We start from the raw sequence: 23,373 nt of genomic DNA, 5'->3' as shown, positions 1-23,373 counted from the left end.
ATGTTTGTACGGGGGTCGGACATATATAATTATACACATTTTCCAAATTTTTTAATTGTAAATATAGGGTATACGCAAAAGTTAGGGGATTCGGCCGAACCCCAATCAAGCACACTGGCTCCGCCCCTGTCTGAGCTAATGCATCAAGTTTACTCGAAAAATAAAAAACGTCTAGACAGTTCATTTTGATCTTCTGCACATTCTCAAAACATTTGTTGCTTCTTTCTCTCCAAATTGTCCACCATATATATGCTGGGACAATCTTCCATCTCTCCTCGTCCTTTGAAGCATTTCTGTCCAGGTTCCAACTACTTAGAACTCCCTTAATGCCCCTCGGTTTCACCCACCTGATCCCTTTCAGGCAAATGAACATTCTCCAAAGCTGATCTGTCCATGGGTAATGCAAAAAGAGATGGTTTATTGTCTCAACTTGCTCTCCACATAGAGAACGCCTGGAAGCCAATTGATAACCTCTTTTTTTTTTTTAAGATTTTTGTGAGTCAAAACTGCTTCTTTAGTTAGTAACCATAGAAAACAGTTTACTTCTCAAGGCACCTTAGGTTTCCAATTCATCTTCCACTCCTGTCCTGAACTTGCAAATTATAGTTGATATACCCCTCGTTAAAAAAGTGATGCATATATACTTTTGTCATTAAATAGATGGTGTATACATACCTTGTTGTCTAACAAATAGGGTATATTTACCCTTTTCGTTAACAAATTAAGTTTAACAAAAACAAAAAAAGAAATCTAAAATTTGTTTTCAAAAAAAATTACTTTACCCATTTTTTTACCCCTTACTTGAGAAAATGAAAAAGATCTCTCTTTTATTCAAACCTGATCAAATACATTTTAGGCTTAAGTAAAACAAGGATTGAGTTTTTTTCATTGGATCAGGTCTTCAGGGGTTAAATATATGGGTTAGGTAATCTTTTAACTAAAATTTACATATATACCCAAGGTAACTTTATCTTATTACAATAAATCCCATATTGACAAAGTAATTACATAAATTCCAAAGTTATTATTAAAATTCTCTATTTTTTTATTTTCTCTCATTCCTCTTATACATAAAAAAAAAAAAAAAAGGCTTCGTTTCTTTACTTTCTCTCTTTCTCATATTTGTTCCCTTTTTTTCTCCCATTAAACAACCGATTGTTCCTCCATTATTGAATCCCTTTTTTCATGCCCAAATTCAAGCAATCGTGTACTTAGAGGTTATCAATTTGTAAGTTATCAAATATTTATTGAACTTATTGATTTTCTTCACTGATTTTTGATTCTTTTTAAAACTTTACCAAATCACAATCTGGTTCGATTTTTGGTTGCATGTTTGTTTTTTATGAAATTAATTGCTTTTGCAAATTCATTCTAGTTTGATAGATCGATAATATCGTTTTTTTCATTTATTAAAAGTCAGATCTTTGTATTTTTTATTTTAAAGTTGTTAGTTCTTATTCAATATAGTATAAATTTTGTAATGGATTCTTGTCCTAACTTTAGTTTAGGCCTTAGTCAGTTAGATGCTCAAGAAGAAAATATTTTTGTTGTTGGTTTTGTTACTGATACATTTGATTGCGAAGAACCCAATTTCGCAGAGATCGTTCCAAGAACCGAAACGATTTGGTAGCCATGGAGAAATTGAAGGAAGTGACCAGTTCTAGGTCGAAGAAGTCTGCGTCAAAATCGACAAGTAATAAGAAGATTGATGATTCTGGTCAACCACGTCTTTCGAAGGTATTGATTTTATATTATTTGATTTAATACAGTAATTGATTTATTATAAGTTGATAATCATATTGCCGTATTATACAGTGTTCATACCTTATACATTACTTTATTTATAAGATTAATGTATAATATAAGTCTTCTGCTTTATATTTTATTATATTATACATTAAGAAATCGTATTACATATATGAGGCAATTTGGTTCTAAGTGGAATTATACTTTGTGAATGTATGAATACTGTATAAGGTTACATTATACATTCTGATAATATTGTAGATAATTTATGTATAAGGTGAATAGTTTATATGTATGATGTGCCATTATACATTATGAAAGATTGTATTTTAACGTATAATTTATAATATTTCATACATTATACATTAGTTATCATGAACGACCGTCACACCTCTTTTTGACCAAAAAAAAGATTAATTTTAAATGCTTCGAAAGGGTTTTCTATTATTAAGTGACAAAATGAAGATTTGTTCCGAAAAAGACTTTTTATATTCAAAACTCAGAGTCGCCACTTGGCATAATTCGGTGTGCCAAATCACCTTTGAAAATCCTTTTCAAAACGGTTTTGACTCTATAACTGATCCGCGAACAAAGATTCCAACTAAGAAGTTCTGTTGACCGAGGGGAAGGTGTTAGACACCCCTCGGATCCGCGATTTGACCACGGTCACTTGCTGGAACGTATCGTCCAATTTGACACTACGAATGTATAAACCACACAAAGCACGCAAAATAATCAATAAAGCAAAACAAAACAAAAAAATTCAAAATTTAGTGCCTAGTCCAATCATACAGTCCAAAATAAAAATGTAAAAATATATACCTACGCTAACCTACACTAATCCTAACTATGCTCCAATGCTCTACCCGATTCCTCAAACCTTCATCACGAACATCCTCCGTATACAAGATACCTCGGGGCATTCCCCGGTGAATAAATATACACAGATATTTCGAGGCATTCCCCGGCCAAATAGTAGAATTGATCCAAAAGTGATGAAACAGAACGATTCAACACACATTTCAAGTATTCATCAATCTAACGTTCTTAAATTTGCCTACCCCTATCGTTTGCCTAACAATTATCGACTTAAAACATCAGACTATCAAATTTAAATAAAGTCGATGTTTATTCCGAATCAAGCGACTATCAATGAATTAACATAAAACTAATACTCACTTTTATCAATGTTTTAATTCTCGCCCTAATTTATCCCAAACAATGATTAACACATGCTTCTATTATCTAATCACATTTCAAAATCCGAAACCAACATAAACCAACATACAACAAAGATTCAAACATCTCAAACAAATCATTCACATTCGTGTAAAAAGTAAAGGGAGGTAGGATAGAATTGGACCTCAATGCCGCTTTTAAACTCGATGTATTATTCAATTAAATTCGGTAGAATCCACACCCAAAATCTCGAATCGAACCTCAACCAACAAACCAAAATCAGTATAGAGAAATCCAACCCAAACAGATTTGAGAACCAATGAAAATCTCAAAAAGAATGTCTCTATCCGGTATCAAAAACCCCCAAAAGAACTCTACCAGAGATGAATCACGAACAAATGAAAATGAAATCCCTGAAATTTAATAGAGAACTATAAAACAGTACGAATTGGAGCTTCAGTGATCTGTGAAGGGAAAAAATTGACAGAAGAAGGGTTGGATTCCGACGGATTGGAATGTTTTCTAGCCGGAGTCGCCTGAAGATGATAAAAAATGACCGTGCTGGTGAAGGGTTTGCTGAAAAAATCGAAACGACCTAATTCATAGCTGATTCTCATTCATTTCCCCTCGATCTCACTTTTGATCTTCTCTTTTGATAGTTTTCTGTGTATATTTCCTTCTCCGGTGAACTTCCTCCCCTTTTTCGGTAAATACCCGTCCTAATGTGTATGTGTGTTTGAACAATGATGAAGAAGAAGAAATCCGATCCCTCTTTCTGTACCAGTGTTTTGAGTAAGAAAAGGAACCCAAAAATGCCCAAATCTCGTCTCTCTATGTGTATTTTCCTTGGAAAACCTATCCCTCCTCCATTCTCTCTATCCATGTATGTGTTGTATTATTCCCCAGAAAAATGGAGCTCCCCTCTTCTATTTATTGACCTCTACATATGTTCATGGAATCTTGATCCTATGTGTGTTGTGATGATGAAAAAAATGTGATCCCTTGTCAATTTATGAGCTGTGTATATGTGTGTCCAAAAAAGAATACAGAAAAGGTGAGGGAGGGGGTGTACGTAATAGGGGTGGGGTGAGGTGTCCACTTTTAGTTGGTGAGGTTGTTATTTTTTGTTATGAATTTGTTCAAGGTTGGTTATTATTTTTTGTTCTTATGTGGAAAAATTATCAACTAAAAGGGGGTGTATGGTAAAGTGGTAAATGAGTAAAAAAAATGACTTCGGGCGGGACAAAATTAGGTGTCTACAACATGCCCCCTTTGAATGTCAACACGAAGTATTTTCAGACAAAGAAGTAGACAACGAGATAGAATTTTGTGCCGATCATTATTCACAAAGCAAGAAACAGAAGGAAGGAAGGAAACCAAGTTTTGATTTTAAACATCACACTCATCCCTAATTATGAGGGAATCAAGTCACAAATATCTCAGAGGGTTGGAAGGAGAAGGACTATACCGAGTTGGAGAGTCGAGTAAGGCCCTATTGAGGTTTCGGTCTGCGGTTTTGTTATTACATCAAAAATGAAAATTACAAGTTAAAACATAAATGAAATTAGAAAAGTCCTATCTGTGCAGCTTCATTTGAACTCTTAACTTGAGTTTCATCACCCTATTCTTCAGGCGGGCTCCTGACTTGCAATTTCTTCAACTTGTTGCTTGCCTTTTAATTTCTTCACCCTGTTCTCTAGGCGAGTTCCTGACTTTCTATTTTTCAATGTGTTGACTTTCAATTTCTTCACTTTGTTGCTTGACTTTCAACTTCTTCACTTTGTTGCTTTGAATTTCCATTTATTTGCCATTGTTCTTCAGACGGACTCCTAACTTGCAATTTCATCACCCTGTTCTTCAGGCAGGCTCCTGACTTTCAATTTCATCAGTCTGTTCGTCAGACGGGCTCCCGAATTACCATTTTATCACCCCATTCAATAGTCTGGCTCCTGACTTGCTATTTCCATTTGTTGTCTTTTAATTTCTTCACTTTGTTTCTTGACTTTCATTTCTTTCGCCCTGTTCTTCATGCGGGCTCCTGAAATCACATCAAAACTAAAATAAAATTATCCCAGACCAATATTATTATAAAGAGAATTGATATTCCAGGAAAGTGAAGTTCCAAATGCAAGAATTAAATTTTTCCCCAATTTATCATAAAAGGACTTTTATGAAAGTCATATCATTATAGGAATCAAAGGGAATGACTCGACTAAAAGGTACGTCTTATAGGAATCAAGGGAATGACTCGACTAAAAGGTACGTCTTCTAGGGGTCAAGGGGAATGACTCGACTAAAAGGTACGTCTTCTAGGGGTCAAGGGGAATGACTCGACTAAAAGGTACGTCTTATAGGAATCAAAGGGGATGACTTGAGTAAAAAGTATGTCTTATATGAATCAAGGGGGAATGACTCGACTAAAAGGTACGTCTTATAGGAATCAAAGGGGATAACTCGACTAAAAGGTACATCTTATAGGAATCAAGGGGGACAGACTCGACTAAAAGGTACGTCTTATAGGAATCAAAGGAAATGACTTGACTAAAAGATACGTCTTCTAGGGGTTAAGGGGAATGACTCGACTAAAAGGTACGTCTTATAAAAATCAAAGGGAATAACTCGACTAAAAGGTAGGTCTTCTAGGAGTAAAGGTTTAATTTAAGAAGTGTATCACCTGAGGGTCGCCGAGGGATATGGAATGGTGAATTTTACCATGATTTGACTATTAAACCTGTGCAGCAACATTGCTTTCTGCATTTGTAAAAGTGAGTCATTGCAGCCCTTGATATTTATGCTTTGAAGTCCTTACTTTGAATGTAATATGTTACCTGTTTCATCAAAGAAAACTTGTGAGTTTAAAACATGGTAGCTGGTTTGTGGCTTTAGCTTTCGCGGCAATCGCTCTTTCCCTCATCACATTTAACCTTGCTTCCAACCATTAGCATATATCATTGACTTGCTGAATCATTAACTCGAACTCAGATTATTAAGAGTGACTAAAACAAACACAATATCTCTGCTTTGCCATGCTTCTCAGATAGACCCTTTAAACCTTGGTATTTCCATGAGTTCCCCAGACTTGTCTGTTGAGAAAAATTTTGCATGCCTTATTTCAGCTCACAATCATGTGCCTTTTATGTGCTGGCCTTTTGTTTTGCTTTGTGCAATTAAAGAAGCTGGTAGCCAGTTTTGAGATCCTTTCTCACTTGTTTTGACATGGACTTGACTCAAAGACAAGAGAAAAATAACAACAATTTTTTTTATTTGGATAACTGACTCAAGAAAATAAAAATATAACTATAGAAAAGAAAGAAATGACAATGAATGTCCTCATTGAAAAAGATGAAAGAAAAGTTTATCTGAAAATGACAGTCAACTCTAATGATTATGACATGCATATTAGATTAAAATGCCTGATCTTTCCATCCAAAACTCTCACAAATCTTTGTTGAGTTAATGACCCTAAAAGTGAGTTGCTTCCTTGGGCCAATTATATTCGGAGACCTCATTCGGCTAGTGGTGCCTTGAAGGGTTTCCGTCAACAAGCCTCTCTCATTTTTTTTATTACCTCACCATTGCCTTATGGTATCCGAGAGGGTTTTTCACCAATAAGATTCCCTTATTTTTATTTCTCTCAACTCACAATCGTCTCACAGTGCCCGTAAGGTTTTCACTGATAAGACTCTATCATTTTATCTCTCTCAACTTACCATCATCTTACGATGCCCATCAGAATTTTCACTAATAAGACTTTTATTTTCATTTCTCTCCTGATTCTGCTGAGGAAGACAAGTAGTTCCCAAAATGCGTCATCACACCCATTGCATGCTTAGCCTTAACATTCTCAAAGATTGATCTGAAGGTCTTTCTTTGGTTGAAACTTGGCTTTTGGACCGGGTTAGAAAGAAAGGATGGAATGGGGCCCAAATGACACTTAAGGTGGGATATGACTTACAACTTTTGGAATCGACTCAAACAATGAGGATTAACTCATGCCCCAGTTTCTTCTGACTGGGTGACTCTAAATTTTTTATTTATTTGGACCGAGCCCTGGGTAGGGCAGCCTACGTATCTCACCCCCAAAAGAGGAGAATCAAGTCATGTGTAGTTTTGACAACTTATTCTTTTTTTTGCTTGATTCTAACTTGTTCTTTTTTTTTCTTTTGACTTTTTTTTCTTTGTGATTTTTCTGACTTTAATTTCCTTGACACTCTTTTCTTCCTTCTTGGACATATTTTTTTTTGAAGCTTTTGACTCTATTCTCTTGCTCGATACTTTTCTTTTGAGCTTTGCTGGCTTTATCTTGATTCCAAAAGAGGGGTATGAAATAAAATGACAGTAAGGCTCAAATGGGGTAAACAAAGGATGACACAATATTTGGATAGCAGAATAAAATGCCTTCGTCATATCAATCCTTGAAAATACTAGTACCTAGCATGCAATGTGAAAGTGCACGATCAATATCACTTATGACATATTTTACGACACTAACTTGCCCCGAGCATGTGTTTCACCTCTTTTCTATACTTTTCAAACATATAACTCTATATTTGTTGTACATCCCTCACATTGAATGACTCATGCTTTCGTGAAGTTGATTTTCTTTCTGTTCCTCTTGATAGAATCAGCAGACACTGTTTGACCTAATTGAGCTATGTTTTTCAATTGATGACCAAGTTATTCATGTGATTCTCAAAATAATTGCCTTAATTTTCTGAAAAGGCTTCAACTTGTCACCAAATGTCTCAGCACTCTACCTATTTTCACAAATGCTTTTCTAAACTTAACCTTCTGATTCCATGTTTCATGGTTAAATTGGACTTTAAGATCTGGCTGAAAATTCCGCAAGCATGTCATATCACTAGAGTCAACATAAAATGAATTGTATAAAGAAAACAAACAAACAACACATATTTAAAACATAAAGGAAAAGGGGCAATGCATTTAGTTGAGATAAAAGATAGAAGGGTTTGAATATAAATGACAAAAAGACAAAACAAGATAGATCCCGAACTACAACCCTGAAATAATTCAAAAAATATAAAAGAAAATAAAATAAACTACCAGACCTCTTCTTAGTAGGGAGAGGGATGACTTCTCAATTGCTCAGCTTGACAACTTAGCCACTGGTTTGCATATCAGCATAACTAGAGCTACCCACACTTTCAATGTTCTGCACCATAATTGATCCATCTTGAATCATATTTTTAATTTCTCTTTTCAAATCTTAACAATCTTCAATACTATGACCCTGAGTATCAGAATGATATGTGCATCGTACATTAGGATCAAAATTTCTTGAACGTCGATTAAGAGTGCACCCAAGGAGAGGAGTGATCAGTCCCCATTGTACCAATCTCTGAAATAAACTGGCATATGACTCTCCAATTAGTGTGAAGTGATCTCTCGACTTCTGCCTCATTTCATCATTTGGCTTGGATCAAAAATCAGGCTTAGAAGGGTTTTGGTATGTTTGTGGAGTTAGATGAAGACTCTGAGGAGTTGGTGTGTTCCACTGTGGGTAAGATGGGGGTTGAACATGTGGCTGTGTGTTATATACTAGATATGGAGATGGAAGAGCAGATTATAATGGATTTTGGGAGTGATTATATGGATCTTGGGCATGAGCTCGTGTTTGAGCCTTAGAGTGACGACAACGGGATCTTCTTGACCGTGCCCGCTGTCCAACTACAATAGAAGATGCAACTTCCTCATTCTTTGACTACCCAACACTTCCTGAACCCTTTTGAATTGCTTGAGTTGTCGCTTTCAATGTTGCAAAACTCACAATGCGACCAGTTTTAATTCCCTCTTCTATCATCTCCCCCATTTTAAGGACCTCAATAAATGACTTGCCTAATGCAGGTAACAAGTGTTGATAATATGTTTCATCCTGCACTTGAATAAACACCTCCACTATTTTTCTTTCATTCATTGGCGGTTTTACTCTAGCAGCTTGTTCGCACCATCTGATCGCATACTCCCTGAAACTCTCAATATTTTAATTTTTTAATAAAATTTAGGGATTTTTCGTCAGAGATCAACTCCACATTATATTGAAATTATTGCAGAAATCCATTAGCTAGGTCATCCCAACTAATCCAATTTTCAATGTCTTGGTCAACAAACCATTCCGAAGCTAGGCCTGAAAGACTCTCCCCAAAATAAGTCATGAGTAGTTCTTCCTTCCCTCCAGCGCCTCTTAATTGGTTACAATAGCGCCTAAAATGTTCCACTGGGTCCCCATGTCCGTCATACTTCTCAAACTTTGGCATTTTAAAGCCAGGAGGAAGGTTGACACCTAGAAACATGCATAAGTCCTTATATGAGACACTTTTGTAACCCCCAAGTCCTTACAAGTTCTTCATAGCCAGTTCTAAAATTCTCAATTTTCTGGTCATTTTCTCTTGTTCTTCAATCATAATAGGCTTCTCCGTGTTAGGAGGAAATTCAGGCGGGTGAGTGTCACTGTAAAGACCAGTTAACTTAAATGTAGGCTCAAAAGTATAATGCTGATCACCAGTAATATTAAATACAGACTCTCTTGTAGAGTAGGGAGGCGCAACTTGTGGATGAACATCAAAAGTAGAAGCTTCAGGTGGGGATAGCGCCACAAAAACATGAACAACAGGTGGATCCGAGTATGTGGCAGTCTTGGATTGGGGAGTGAGGAAATGAACATTGGAAGTGGTTGGATATTGTTGCCTCAGAGTTGATCCTGATGCATGTTGTGGCATATCAATAAAAATGGAAAATTGGGCATGTGACACTGGAGGCAAGCTAGAAAGATATTCTAGATTATCAGTAGGAACTTCGGGAGGCGGCAACCCATTAGCCTAAGCTCAATGCATTTCTATCATTTGCTGCCTTAATTTCTAAATCTCTTCATTAGCTCCTAAATTCTCATTTCTCGAACTCCCTGTCTGATTAGTGACAACAAACTCGGTATCCTTGTTGTCCATAAATTTCTCTGTGACTTGGTGTAATATGGAGAATCAGCCAAAATGCCACAAACCAACCACCTTAAACTAACTGGATAAGAGATAGCAAATGCATTAGAGTTCAACAATTTTTCAAAACCTCTTTTTTTCTTGAAAAGATCACCGAACCCAAGAAGGGTACCTTCGTATCTCACCCCCGAGAGAGGAGAATCAGGTGTGCGTAGTTCGTGAAGTCTTGCCAAAATGGCCAACTAAACTCTTTTTCCTTTTTTTTCTTTTTCTTGAAACTTTAAAAAGAAAAGGAAATAATAAATTGTCAAAAAAATCGATGAAAATCTTTTTGCATTTTTCAGATTTAAACCTATACAAAATGAAACCTATGATTACCAAAGAAACTCTTTTGGGGTTTTCAATTTTTAATTTAATATGAAAATGAAACTTGAAACTATTAACAGAATATCTTTTTGTGGTTTTGTTTTAGAAGATGTATATGAACACCAACTCTAAGTGAAGAGTGAAGAAAATCTTTTTTAAATTTTTTTAGATTTCTATACAAAATGTAACCTATGATTATCAAAGAAAAATAATTTTAGATTTTCAATTTTGCATTTCATACGTAAATAAAACTTGAAACTATTAAAGGAAAATCTTTTTGTAGTTTTCTCTTGAAGATGTATATGAAACACCTACTCTAAATGAAGAGTGAAGAAAATCTTTTTGGATTTTTGAAATAAGATCCCCGAACCCACAATAGGCTGCCTACGTATCTCACTCCCGAGAGACGAGAATCAGGGGTGCGTAGTTCGTCCAGATAGGACAATTTAGGATTAAAGAACAAACAAAACCTTGACTTGAGACACGACTAAAGACAAACGAGTGAAGAACATAAATAAAATCTTTTTGGGGTTTTTAATTTGACACATGACACCCACAACTAAGAAAGAAAAATCTTTTTTGAGACATTTTCGCTATATGAAATGTATAAAACTTCTACCATTTTTGAATTTTCTTTTATAAAACTCCTATTAAAAGAAATCTTTTTTTTTTGAATTTTCAAATTATGGAAGCTTACTAAAGAAATAAATAAAAATCTTTTTAATGTTTTTTGTTTTTGACAAAATGAGTGCAAAAGGTAAAAAATCTTTTTAAAATTTTGAATTGTGAAAAACAAAAGTCATAAAGAACACTAAAAGCTACGAAACCCTTTTTGACTCACTTTTTTTTTTCTCTTTTTTTTTTTCAAATACACCTTACTTCTAACACATGCTTTTCCCGAATAAGTCCATCAAATGACCACATTACCCTCAAAGATGCAACATTTACCACATAGGCATGCTTTAGAGGTGAGTCTCTTACAAAGGACCAAATAGGCCCCTCTAGGTCTCAATATGATGCATATAAGCATGACCTAAAGGCTGACCTAAGCTGGGGTTCACTAACAAGGCTGTTCAGGGGAGCGTATCGTCGATAGTGGCTATGACAGCTTTTCACCCACTCCATACGGCCGACGACTCCCCCTCCTAAAAATAAGGATGACTCAACTAAAGTTCGTGTACACGACGTGCACTTCGAGACTTGTTGCAGAAAGAATTGACTCGGGTTATGCAAATGATGCCAGATATAAAGTGATAACACATAAAGAAAGACTGTAAATACGTAGCATGTAGGAACACAACCATGATAAAATAAACACAAACGATAACAAAAATAATGTTTATACACCCATAATGTCAAACTAAGCTGATACAACTCAAAAAATAAGCTCGAATTCTGAAAAATCCCCAGCAGAGTCGCTAGAGCTGTCACACCCCTTTTAACAAAAAAAAAGATTGATTTTAAATGCTTCGAAAGGGTTTTCTATTATTAAGTGACAAATTAAAGATTTGTTCCAAAAAGGACTTTTTATATTCAAAACTCAGAGTCACCACTTGGCATAATCCGGTTTGCCAAGTCACCTTTGAAAATCATTTTCAAACTGGTTTTGACCCTTTGGACCCGCGGTTTGACCACGGTCACTTAGTGAAGCGTATCAGCCAATTTGCTACTATGAATGTATAAACCACACAAAGCACGCAAAATAATCAATCAAGAAAAACAAAACAAAACAATCCAAAATTTAGTGCCCAGTCCAATTATACAATCCAAAATAAAAATGTAAAAATATAAACCTACGCTAACCTACACTAATCCTAACTATGCTCCAATGCTCTACCCGATGCCTCGGGCCTTCATCATGAACGTCCTCCGTATATAAGATACCTCGGGGCATTCCGTGGTGAATAAATATACACAGATATTTCGGGGCATTCCCCGACCAAATAGTAGAATTGATCCAAAAGTGATGAAACAGAACCGTTCAACACACATTTCAAGCATTCACCAATCTAACGTTCTTAAATTTGCCTACCCCTATCGTTTGCCTAACAATTATCAACTTAAAACATCAGACTATCAAATTTAAATAAAGTCGATGTTTATTCCGAATCAAGCGACTATCAATGAATTAACATAAAACTAATACTCACTTTTATCAATGTTTTAATTCTCTCCCTAATTTATCCCAAACAATGATTAACACATGCTTCTATTATCTAATCACATTTCAAAATCCGAAACCAACATAAACCAACATACAACAAAGATTCAAACATCTCAAACAAATCATTCACATTCGTGTAAAAAGTAAAGGGAGGTAGGATAGAATTGGACTCAATGCCTCTTTTAAACTCATTGTATTATTCAATTAAATTCAGTAGAATTCGCGCCTAAAATCTCAAATAGAACCTCAAACAACGAACCAAAATCAGTATAGAGAGATCCAACCCAAACAAATTTGAGAACCAATGAAAATCTCAAAAAGAATGTCTCTGTCCAATATCGAAAACCCCCAAAAGCACTATACTAGAGATGAATCACAAGAAAACGAAAATGAAATCCCTAAAATCTAATAGAGAACTAGAAAACAGTACAAATCAGAGCTTCAGTGATCTACGAAGGGCAAAAATTGACAGAAGAAGGGTCGGATTCTGGCAAATTTGAATATTTTCTAGCCGGCGTCACCTGAAGATGATAAAAAAAGACCGTGCTGGAGAAGGGTTCGTCAGAAAAATCAAAACGAGTAGATTCATAGCTGATTCTCATTCATTTTTCCTCGATCTTACTTTTGATCTTCTCTTTCGATGGTTTTCTGTGTATGTTTCCTAATCCGGTGAGTTTCCTCCCCTTTTTCGATAAATACCCCTCCTAATATGTGTGTGTGTGTGAACGATGATGAAGAATAAGAAACCCTATCCCTCTTTTTGTTCCTGTGTTTTGAGCAAGAAAAGAAACCCAAAAATCCCCAAATCCTGTCTCTGTGTGTGTATTTTCCTTGGAAATCCTATCCCTCCTCCATTCTCTCTATCCGTGTATGTGTTGTATTATTCCCCAGAAAAATGGAGCTCCCCTCTTTTGTTTATTGACCTCCGTATATGTTCATGGAATCCTGATCCTATGTGTGTTGTGATGATGAAAAAAATATGACCCCTTGTTAATTTATGAGTTGTGTATATGTGTGCCCAAAAAGGAATACAGAAAAAGCGAGGGAGGGGGGTGTACATGGCTAGGGATGGGGTAAGGTGTCCACTTTTAGTTGGTGAGGTTGTTATTTTTTGTTATGAATTTGTTCAAGGTTGGTTATTAGTTTTTGTTCTTATGTGGAAAAATTATCAACTAAAAGGGGGTGTATGGTAAAGTGGTAAATGAGTAAAAGAAATGACTTCGGGAGGGACAAAATTAGGTGTCTACAACGACCAATGTATAATAAATTTATTATTATATATATTTCATTATGTTATACATTAAGAAGTTATTATTATATAGAAGATCCATGTTATGTTATATTTGGTTTTATACAACTAGAAAGTCTTAATGTTGTATAAGGTTATATTATACCTTCTGTTAAGTTTATATTTCATATGAATTAAAATATGAAGTAATAATATAGAAGTTGGAATGCTGTAGAATATGCATTATAATATTGGATCCTCCAAAAATGCACTACTATTGGAGGATCCGACCGGCACATACATTTTTGAAGAGTCCGGCCAACGTAGCTTGTTTCTATTTTTTTTTCTCTCATAGCACTTCAACCTTCTTTGAGACAACTTAAAAATGTTGGTTATAGTAATTGAATAGTTAAAAAGTTTTAGAATTGGCCATTGTTCTAAAAAGGATCAACTTTTATGTTGCCCAGCGCTATCTTAATGCTTGGCTGTTGTAGTTAATGGAAATCTTTTTTGATTACTGATCAAATAAGTTGCGAAACCAGAAGTTGGAGACGTATGAGAAATATGATTGGATAATATTTTATATAATATCCCAACAACAAATTCAGGACTTGTAGTCTAGTTCTTGATATTTTTCAGTAAAGAATTGTCACAGCCCAAAACCATGACATGCATTACATTTGTCCCTTGAGCTATGTGATCATCTAGGTGCATACCATGTGTACGTATATTGTCTTTATATCACTTCACTGTTTTCTCTCTTTCCTATGTGGGTTGACCTAAACTGTCATATGCATTCCTTGTTCAAAATCTTGTTATCCTTGAGACTGTCCTCCTCTTTGACTCTCTTGTGGGCATCACAAGAACAATTGATCTGATCATCCTCGATAAGATGACCCTGCATCTTCTCTGACCCTTTAATCGAATCTATTAGATAATTTGTCTTTCATCTTATTATTATGTTATGTGACTAGTCTCTGCTTGTTTATGAAAAATGTTGCTTATTCTGCAAAGGCTTTTCTTGAGTCGAGTTTCTTATTAGAAACAACCTCCGTAAAGTCTGTGTATAACAACACCCCTAATGGGATCACACTAAAGTATGTGGTACTGATTGTCCCAAGGGGCGATTACAAACAACCTTTGTAAGGTTTGCGTATATTTCACCATTCGAAATCTCACTTACGGGATCACACTGGTTAAGTAGTTGTTGTTGTTGTTCTGATTGTTTTGAAGGGTGATTATAACATTTGATTTTACCGCGCAGATGTCAGCAGATGAGTTTAGAGATGATAAAGACTCCATCTTACAGAATCTAAGAGACAGTGCTATTATGGATCCTAGTTGCGGACACACTGCAGTTATTTAGAAGAAGGTCATTATGATTCCTAAAAGTGAAGTCATGGTACATGCCATTGTAACAAATATTGTCAAGTTTGCTAGAAGCTATAGAGATCTAAGTAATGGCTCATGCAAAAGAAAATATGAATGTTATAATGGCATAATTTCATCGCGAAAATGATCAAATGGTAGAAAATCCAGAGCTGTAATTATTGAAAGGTGATCTTCAGGGCTATACAGCAACTACTGTAAATATTCTTGTAGTAGAAACTCTGGAAAAAATATTAATATGTGAAGACTGGGTGAATTTTGATAGTTAATACACTCAGTCTGGCTCTTGGTTAGAAAATTGAAATTTCTTAATCAATTTTTTGGTGTTAGGACTAAAGTTTTAAAGCACTCATTTCTTTTTGTTGAAATTCATATACAGGTATATTATTATTGATCTAACTTCTTTTGATATATGTAATTAGTTTCCTCCTTTTATGACTCTTGTAATTGAAGTTGACAATATACTTGAGTTTAAATGCATAACATATACTTTTTTTTAACCTCTTGGGAAATCATTAATTTTTCACAAGCTACGTTTATTTAGTACTGCCATCTTGGGGCTGTTACGATTTCATCATAAATTCGTTCGAATGTATAACAATATATTATACATTCGTAATACATTCGTTGTTGTTTAAACATAAAATTGTACATGTGACCAGTTATAAAGGTAATAGATAAGGCAATGCAATATGATCTATGTATAATGTAACGCATCGTATTATTTTCAGTATGTAAATTCTTTTATAAGTTAATAATACATTGAACATGTAATTCATACATTTAGAGTTATGTATTACATAACATCATACAAATTGTTAAAAGTTTCTTACTTAATAGAAAATAATGAAAATTTAACATCATACGTATTACTAAAGTATAAAACTATATCATAAATTAATTACATACCGTTGTCGTATTTTACGTTTTTTACTTTATGATTGTTTTCAATATTAAATGTATGATTAGTACGCAAATAAGAGTAAGTTATACCAAAAACAATTTATATCATACATATATACTTAAGTATAATACATTATCATACACATAACACATTATTGAATGTCAACTAAAATTTGAATAAAATACGACACATGAGTGTGTCTTTTAATTTTATTGTTCCAAACATAAAACTGTACATGTGGTCAGTTATAAAGGTAATAAATAAAGCAATACAATTTGATCTATGTATATTGTAGAACATTGTTATGAAAATGTCAAACACTTATTAAGAAGTAAACTTCAACTAATAATTAAAACATAATTCAAAATTATACAAGTGTGTCAACATAATCTAAGTAAAATGATTATTCAAGAAAAACCAAACTAAGCATCAACATATAGATAAACCAATTATCTTCGTCACGTTTTCTTTGGGAAGAAATCGCACGTTCTTCGGTTGTGACCTGCACATTTCAATCCTTCATGTCTGGCATTGGAACTATCGAAAGTTCATACGTCTTGACAATGGTGTTTGACCTGTACAATTCTTAGCAGTAACAACCATAATCTTTTACATCAATATTTTTACTTTTGAATACGGCAATTGCGTGTGGACAGGGTATTTCATCAATTTGATATCGACCACAGTTGCATGTACCATGATCACTATCAATAATGTACCTCCTTCCTGATTCATATACACAGTAAAGATAACTACCAACTCCTTTAACCTGTTAGAAATAAATTATTTAATACAGATGTTCCGAATGATTCATACAAGACGCCTTGAGGACCTATTTGCATCTTTTGTTACGACAATGCAGTATATAGATGCATCAAATATAAACAGGTAGTCAATGTATTAATATAGATATAAAATTCCTAATTTTAATTAAAATGCTGAATTGTCCCTGTTACGGTTTCATTATTCATTTGTTCTAATGTATAAGTACATATTTTACATTATTTATACGTCTTTCAACAAACAGATAACAGCGTCCAAACAACAATTCCATCAAAACACCTATTACAAAAAAAAAAAAACATACATTAAACCTTCAACAAATTAAGATAATATTTTGTTCATACCTTTGTTTGTTAGATTGTTTAGCAAAGGTGTTGAAGCCATTCGATATCACATATTTTGCCATTACCGAATGAATATTGAAAAATTCACCCCACCAACCCAACCCCCTTTCCCATGCGCCCCTCTCCTAGCCCTTCAAAATTTTCCCTCTTTTTCCCATAGAAACAAGCACACACACACTCTCAACGATACACAACACTCACACACAGGGATATACACACAGTGATCTACACACTCACACAGATAGAGAAAAATAGAGTGAAACAGAGGAAAGGCGAGAGGAAATAGTGGAAAAGTGAGTGAAAAATATTAAAGGAAACAAATAGTAAACGAAAAGGTAAACTCAGATCCGATCGAGTTTTTTCGGTGAAGTTTTAATCGGAATTACCTCGACATCACGTAATCCGACCACTTCCTCCCAAAATTCGATCAAATCCAGGGACTAACACCCAAAAACCATCGAAATGATTAATTTGCGACTCCCAAATACCCGAATGACGTAATAAAATGAGGATGTTCATATTTATTTTCTACAGAAATGAAGAACGCAGTATAAGATTCTTTTTTTCCCTTAGCGTAAATATACAGAGAAATGCTTTTATTGTGAGGTTTAACAAAATATTTGAATTAACTTCCAGTTACTATAATTACTCATACACTATATAATATTAGCTAATTAATGGCTATAATTAAGGAATATAAAGATAATATCTTATTTATTATCTTAAATTTAGGATTAACAGTTTTATCATACATTCAACTTATGTATAAGGGACATACTAATGTATGGGTATATTTTTAAAATCCGAAAGAGAGAAGGCCTTAAGGGATTTTATGTAATTACTTTGTCTTGGGAGGGGATTTATGTGATCTATACATCTTTTAAAGCCATGCTTAAAGGTATTTTGAATGGTACATTTGTGAACAAAAATGATAAATATGCACCCTTTTTTTTTTTAACCAGGGGCACTCTAAATTACAAAATTGAATGGGATATTTGCCAACTTCCCCTAAACTTTATATGCCACCAACCACTAAATTTGTCTTTGAAAAGCCTGTCTTAAATTATTTCGTCTTGAAGTACTTAACAACCAACTACAATTTGAAATATTTGATTGATCGACGAATAACATCATTGATATCCCATGAATATCCATCCAACTGATCATATATTATCAAGAGACAATGTGCACTTGGCAAGTTCCTAAATCTCTTTCATAAAAAAATAATTCAACAAGTCTTTTGTTTTCTCTTTGGATCTTTTCATGACACGTGTGTGAATTTTTAGGTCGAAATTTTATCCAACTACACAAAGTTAAAAGTGTTTTAATCCAAGTGATGAGTGCTATTATTTGCACCTTAGAAAGTGGTGCATATAGTGGGTTGGACATATAAGTCAAAAGGATCACACCAAAATGTGTGCATTCTACCCTTAATTAAAAAGTTTCAAATTCAGATTTTAAATGAATAATATTTTGTTAATAAGCGTTTTCTCCGTTGAATGAGTCTATTCAATACAAATTCAAATTAGTAATCCAACAAGTAGGAAAAAGGACCATAACGAGTAGCGCGAGATGTGTTGATAGATGCATGAAATGTTTTCGTCCTTAATCAAAGATTGTGAATTCAAATCTTGAAAATGAAAAATATTTAGTCAACGGGCATTAAGCCCCACAATCTATATATGATGCAAATTCATTAGTAGTCCAAAAATAGGCAAAATCAAAAGACCATCCTGAGATTCGAGATGTGCATGATGGATTGCTCAAATCTCGTCATTCTTAATCGAAGATCTCAAATTCAAATTAAAAAAGTGAAGAATATCTTGAAAGCGATTATTTCACCCGCACAATGAGTCTATTTGGTGCAAATTCAAAATAATAGCCGCCTAACAAATAAGGTGGCCAGTTAGTGATCCACCATTCTCTCATTACAAACATATATCAGATGTCTCTATTCTTCCTATCCATGTATCATATACACGGATCTATCTTACCCAATAATTTAAAGTAAAGAAGTTAAAAAGTTATATACACTACTAACAAGAATATGATGTAGAAGAATATGTTGTATTCGTGTGAAATGTGATTTATCCATGTAAAATTAAGTGATGTATTCAGAAAAATGCGATATATATGTGTGAACTAAATCTAATATTTTAGTAATTTTGTAGAAAATTAGAATAGAAAGTAATTAGCTCGAAAAGGCTGAAATTTATATAATTTTTTGCTTAAACTAAATTATAAATGGAAAAGGCTAGGGAGGGACGGTTGTGCAAATCATGGGTGGAAGGTGCACATTATCTTTCTTCTCGACAAGTGCATCTATAAGGTCCACGGGCTTCTTTAGCGTCACGGGTCCATAAATAAATAAATGTCCACTATCCCATGCATAAACCTTAAAAGACACAATTTGGACCAACAACAAAAAAACAAGAAGAGTTCACTAATATTGCTAGCATGATAGTGCAAAATAACACTTTTCATTTCAGTCTTTTGATCATTTTCTTGATCTCACCTCATTATCTAGCCTTCAACAACGGTGGTGGAGACGAAAGGGAGATGACCTCATTGGAAACATTCTCATCCCCTAGTGGTAGTGGAAGTGGTGCAGCACATGGACCTAATTGGAATTACAACTGGGGTTGGGGTTCTAGCCCTGGAGGAGGATGGGGTTATGGCTCTGGCTCAGGTAGGTCTCCTAATGGGTTAGGTCGAGGTTGGGGTTTTGATTTTGGGTCTGGGAGTACAGAGTCTGGTACTGGTTATGGCTTTAGTGCTGGTAGTGGTGGTGGTGGTGGTGGTTATGGAGCTGGAAGTGGTAATGGTGGTAGCTTAAGAGGAAGAGAGATGCCTTCGCCAGAAACATTTTCATCCCCTAGTGGAGAAACTGGTGTAGCTCATGGACCTAACTGGGATTATAACTGGGGTTGGGGTTCTAGCCCCAGAGGAGGATGGGGTTATGGTTCTGGCTCAAGTAGGTCTCCTAATGGATTTGGTCGAGGTTGGGGGTATGGTTTTGGGTCTGGGAGCGGGTCTAGTACTGGCAATGGATATGGTTCTGATGGTCATGGTGATAGTGGTGGTGATGATGGTCGCTCAGCTGGCTATAGTAGCGACCCCACGCCATCAATTTCAAATGAGAGAGATCATTGTGGCTAATAAAACATATTGGTCATGTACTACTTACAACATGTTATTTGTTTACAAATATAAAGAGTATTATGAACTTTAATGTACGTGTTATAATAGAGTCTGATATGTCTTGTATACTATACCATGAGAATATAGTAAATGAATATAATGAATAATATATTCATAATAAATGTTTGCATAACATTTTGAGTTTGTATTCTAAGACATAACGAAACTACTTAATTCTAGTACGTCGCAAACATATGTCGTGTATATAATCAAAAAGAGTTTTACCCATCTAATAGTATAGTTTGTCGTTGTCGATGATATACTTGGTGTACACCGTATGTATAATCAATATATCGAGGACTCCTACAAATTATACAATTACATGGATAAAAAAATAGTTTAGCCAATAATTAAAAATATTCTATTTTGTTACCATATCAATATTGATGGTCATAATCTCAAATTTTTTGTTAGTAATTTAAGATTGAATTTAAGTTATATATGATGACAATGTAACTTTTTTCTTACACTAATAGCTGAATATTAATTTATACTAACATATTAATTATCATTTTTATTTATTAAACTACATATTAAAGTAATATTTTTATCAAAAAAATTTCCTATAGTTACCTAACATGTTTAACTTATATAGATCGACAGGTTAAACAATTTTTACACAATTAGATTACCTAAAAGTTATTCACATGTAATATAAGGTTATAGTTTAATTCTTATAACAACAACAAAAGTAAAGAATTAACTTAATTAATTTTATGATATATATATATATATATATATATATATATATATATATATATGTTAAATCGTAATTAATAAATAACCTGATTATATAAATATATAAAGAACTTGTCCTCCACTCAAGATCCTAATTCATTGCTTTCGCCTTTCTTTACTCTCTCACTTTTTTTTCCTCTTTCGCTTCTCCGATATTTAGTCATCTCAAAATCAACATATTCGAATTAAAAGGGAAACTATAGCTTATTGCGCAAAAAAAAAAAAAAAAAAACTAAAACATGCATAGATCATCAAGCACAAATCGATTCTCAGACGATTATTCCACGAGTTATTATTCATCATCTTCTATTTCATCACAAAAAGTGCCTCCAGCACTAAGAACATTGTCTTTAGAAGCCAATGGATTATTACCAATATATGAACCTCTCTCTGATATTGCTAAAAAGGAAAAATCTCATGCCAAATTTGCAGCAAATGCTGTTCATATTATACCACTTGTCTTATTATTATGTGTATTTATCTTATGGTTTGTGTCTAATCCAGGTAACATAACTTAGTTCTATGTACATATTCTATTTTCTCCTTTGTTTTTAGCTTTTTTTATGATTGTTTAAGTTCAGACGAAGTTAAGGATTGATTCAGTATCGAATCCCAGATCTTTTTAGACATTTTCGGTTAAAAGAAGGGTAAATTTCATAAATGATTGTATATTTAAGATTTTTTTTATTCATTAAGTTATACAATGATGTTTTCTAACAGAAACATCATAAATCTTTCACCATACTAACGAAAGCCGTAATTAATTATCAGAGAAACCTATATTTAGATGAATGAAAATTTTATAATGTACGTGCTTTCTTACGGTGAATGAATTATTTTTTTTGTGATTATTCACTCATTGGAAGGTTTTGAATTTTCCAGCAATTGTGACTTTTCTGTTCATATATTTGTGATTTTAATGTTCGAAAACATAATAATGCAACTTCAGTTAAAAAACGAAGAAGAAGAAGTTATGGCTAAGTGATCATTTATGAAATTTATCACAAATATTTGTGACAATGTTATTATTCCATCCTAAATATTTTACGATGAGCGATTATCTGACAATTGAGAATTGTCATAAATCTGTTACAAAGTCAAATGGGTCTATGATAATTCTTGTTTTTTCTTGTAGTGATATATATATATTTTATGTAAAAAGAAATAGTTTCTCGACTTTTTGTCATTATTTAAAAAATCAATTAAATAAGTGAATTTAACCTACAACTTATGCATTTCTCTCTAATTATGAAAAACTGTGGCTGTGTTTTTAATTATTAATTAATTAATCAACTAAACAAACTTGTCTCTTAATTATTTGTAAAACAGACGTTGATGCACCATTAAAAGGGGAAATTATTGCTACAACAATAGAAGGATTGCCACTTGAAGGAGATCTCGACCCTGATGGCACAGAAATTACTAATTTACCCCTAGATTTGAGCGATGTCGATTTGATAAAGCAAGGTCAAAGTCTCCAAAAGTCCTATATCGAAAAATAATTTCTCCATGAAATTGTTTTTGATACTAAGTTGTTGATAATCACACCAACATGAAAGTTTCATTATGTCTATGTATTACCTTTAGAAGGGTTCAAATTTATATATTACATCAATGAAGAAATACCACTTATTTTTTGACTTTCGCTTGTTTAGAGTGATGATTTACAAGGCCAATACATTGATAAAAGTTTTATTTAAAAACAAAATAAAACTAGCAGAAATGTAAAAGTTTTATAGTTTCATGGAAAGAAGCAACCTTAGAGAAAATGATTCCTGTTTGATAAAAGTTTTATTAAAAGTTAATATTTTGCTACAAATTTAAAAAATTATAGCAAGTAATTCATAAATGTAGTTGAGGAATGATATAAATTTTATAAAATTATAGCAAAATATTTTAAATTATGTAATATATTAGAGAATAGAGTTAACAAAGGTTCAACAAAATTATTTAAAACTATAAAACATCATTTAACTCAAACATACTTTTACAAAAGAAAATAAGTATTCAAGTCCTTGTCAATCTTGATTCTTTCGTCACTTCTTCACAAGCTACAATAACAATTCAAACAATCAAATAAGAAAATGATAAAGTATGATAATTACTTAAATGTTAAATTTAACTATTAATGTGAATATTTTCTTCAAGAAATTACATATTTATTAAATAAGTGATATAAAATAATATAAATAAGCACTTTGCAGTTAGATTTACATCATTTGATTGTCGCCCTTGAGTTGCAGTCGATGATATATGCAAAAACAAGGTCCTCAAATTAATCACTTGGCCAATGACGATATTCTTATATTCTGTTCTGGTAAGATTAACACTCTTTAAGTTGATCATGAATTGCTTACATGAATATGAGTTGAATTCTAGCA

General features: G+C 33.6%; 2 protein-coding genes across 2 annotated transcripts; both read left to right on the top strand.

The window, feature by feature from the left end:
* Positions 1–19,297: 19,297 nt before the first annotated feature.
* LOC124898605 (putative glycine-rich cell wall structural protein 1) lies at positions 19,298–20,212 on the top strand. Its single transcript, XM_047412239.1, has 2 exons — positions 19,298–19,343; positions 19,581–20,212. The coding sequence occupies exons 1-2, from the start codon at positions 19,298–19,300 to the stop codon at positions 20,210–20,212; spliced, it is 678 nt and encodes a 225-aa protein (XP_047268195.1).
* Positions 20,213–21,156: 944 nt separating this feature from the next.
* LOC124898976 lies at positions 21,157–22,632 on the top strand. The gene is made up of 2 exons (XM_047413325.1): positions 21,157–21,496; positions 22,322–22,632. The coding sequence occupies exons 1-2, from the start codon at positions 21,232–21,234 to the stop codon at positions 22,492–22,494; spliced, it is 438 nt and encodes a 145-aa protein (XP_047269281.1). The 5' UTR covers positions 21,157–21,231; the 3' UTR covers positions 22,495–22,632.
* Positions 22,633–23,373: the final 741 nt, after the last annotated feature.

This window comes from Capsicum annuum, chromosome 5 (assembly GCF_002878395.1).
Source record: "Capsicum annuum cultivar UCD-10X-F1 chromosome 5, UCD10Xv1.1, whole genome shotgun sequence".
NCBI lineage: Eukaryota > Viridiplantae > Streptophyta > Magnoliopsida > Solanales > Solanaceae > Capsicum > Capsicum annuum.
This window is presented reverse-complemented; position numbering and strand designations above follow the sequence as displayed.

Excerpts from the sequence above, each read along its gene's own strand:
- LOC124898605 (XM_047412239.1), top strand. The coding sequence starts at position 19,298 with ATGGAAAAGGCTAGGGAGGGACGGTTGTGCAAATCATGGGTGGAAG. Across the intron at positions 19,344-19,580 it reads GTGCAAATCATGGGTGGAAG|CCTTCAACAACGGTGGTGGA; the intron begins GTGCACATTATC and ends CTCATTATCTAG.
- LOC124898976 (XM_047413325.1), top strand. The coding sequence starts at position 21,232 with ATGCATAGATCATCAAGCACAAATCGATTCTCAGACGATTATTCCACG. Across the intron at positions 21,497-22,321 it reads ATGGTTTGTGTCTAATCCAG|ACGTTGATGCACCATTAAAA; the intron begins GTAACATAACTT and ends TTTGTAAAACAG.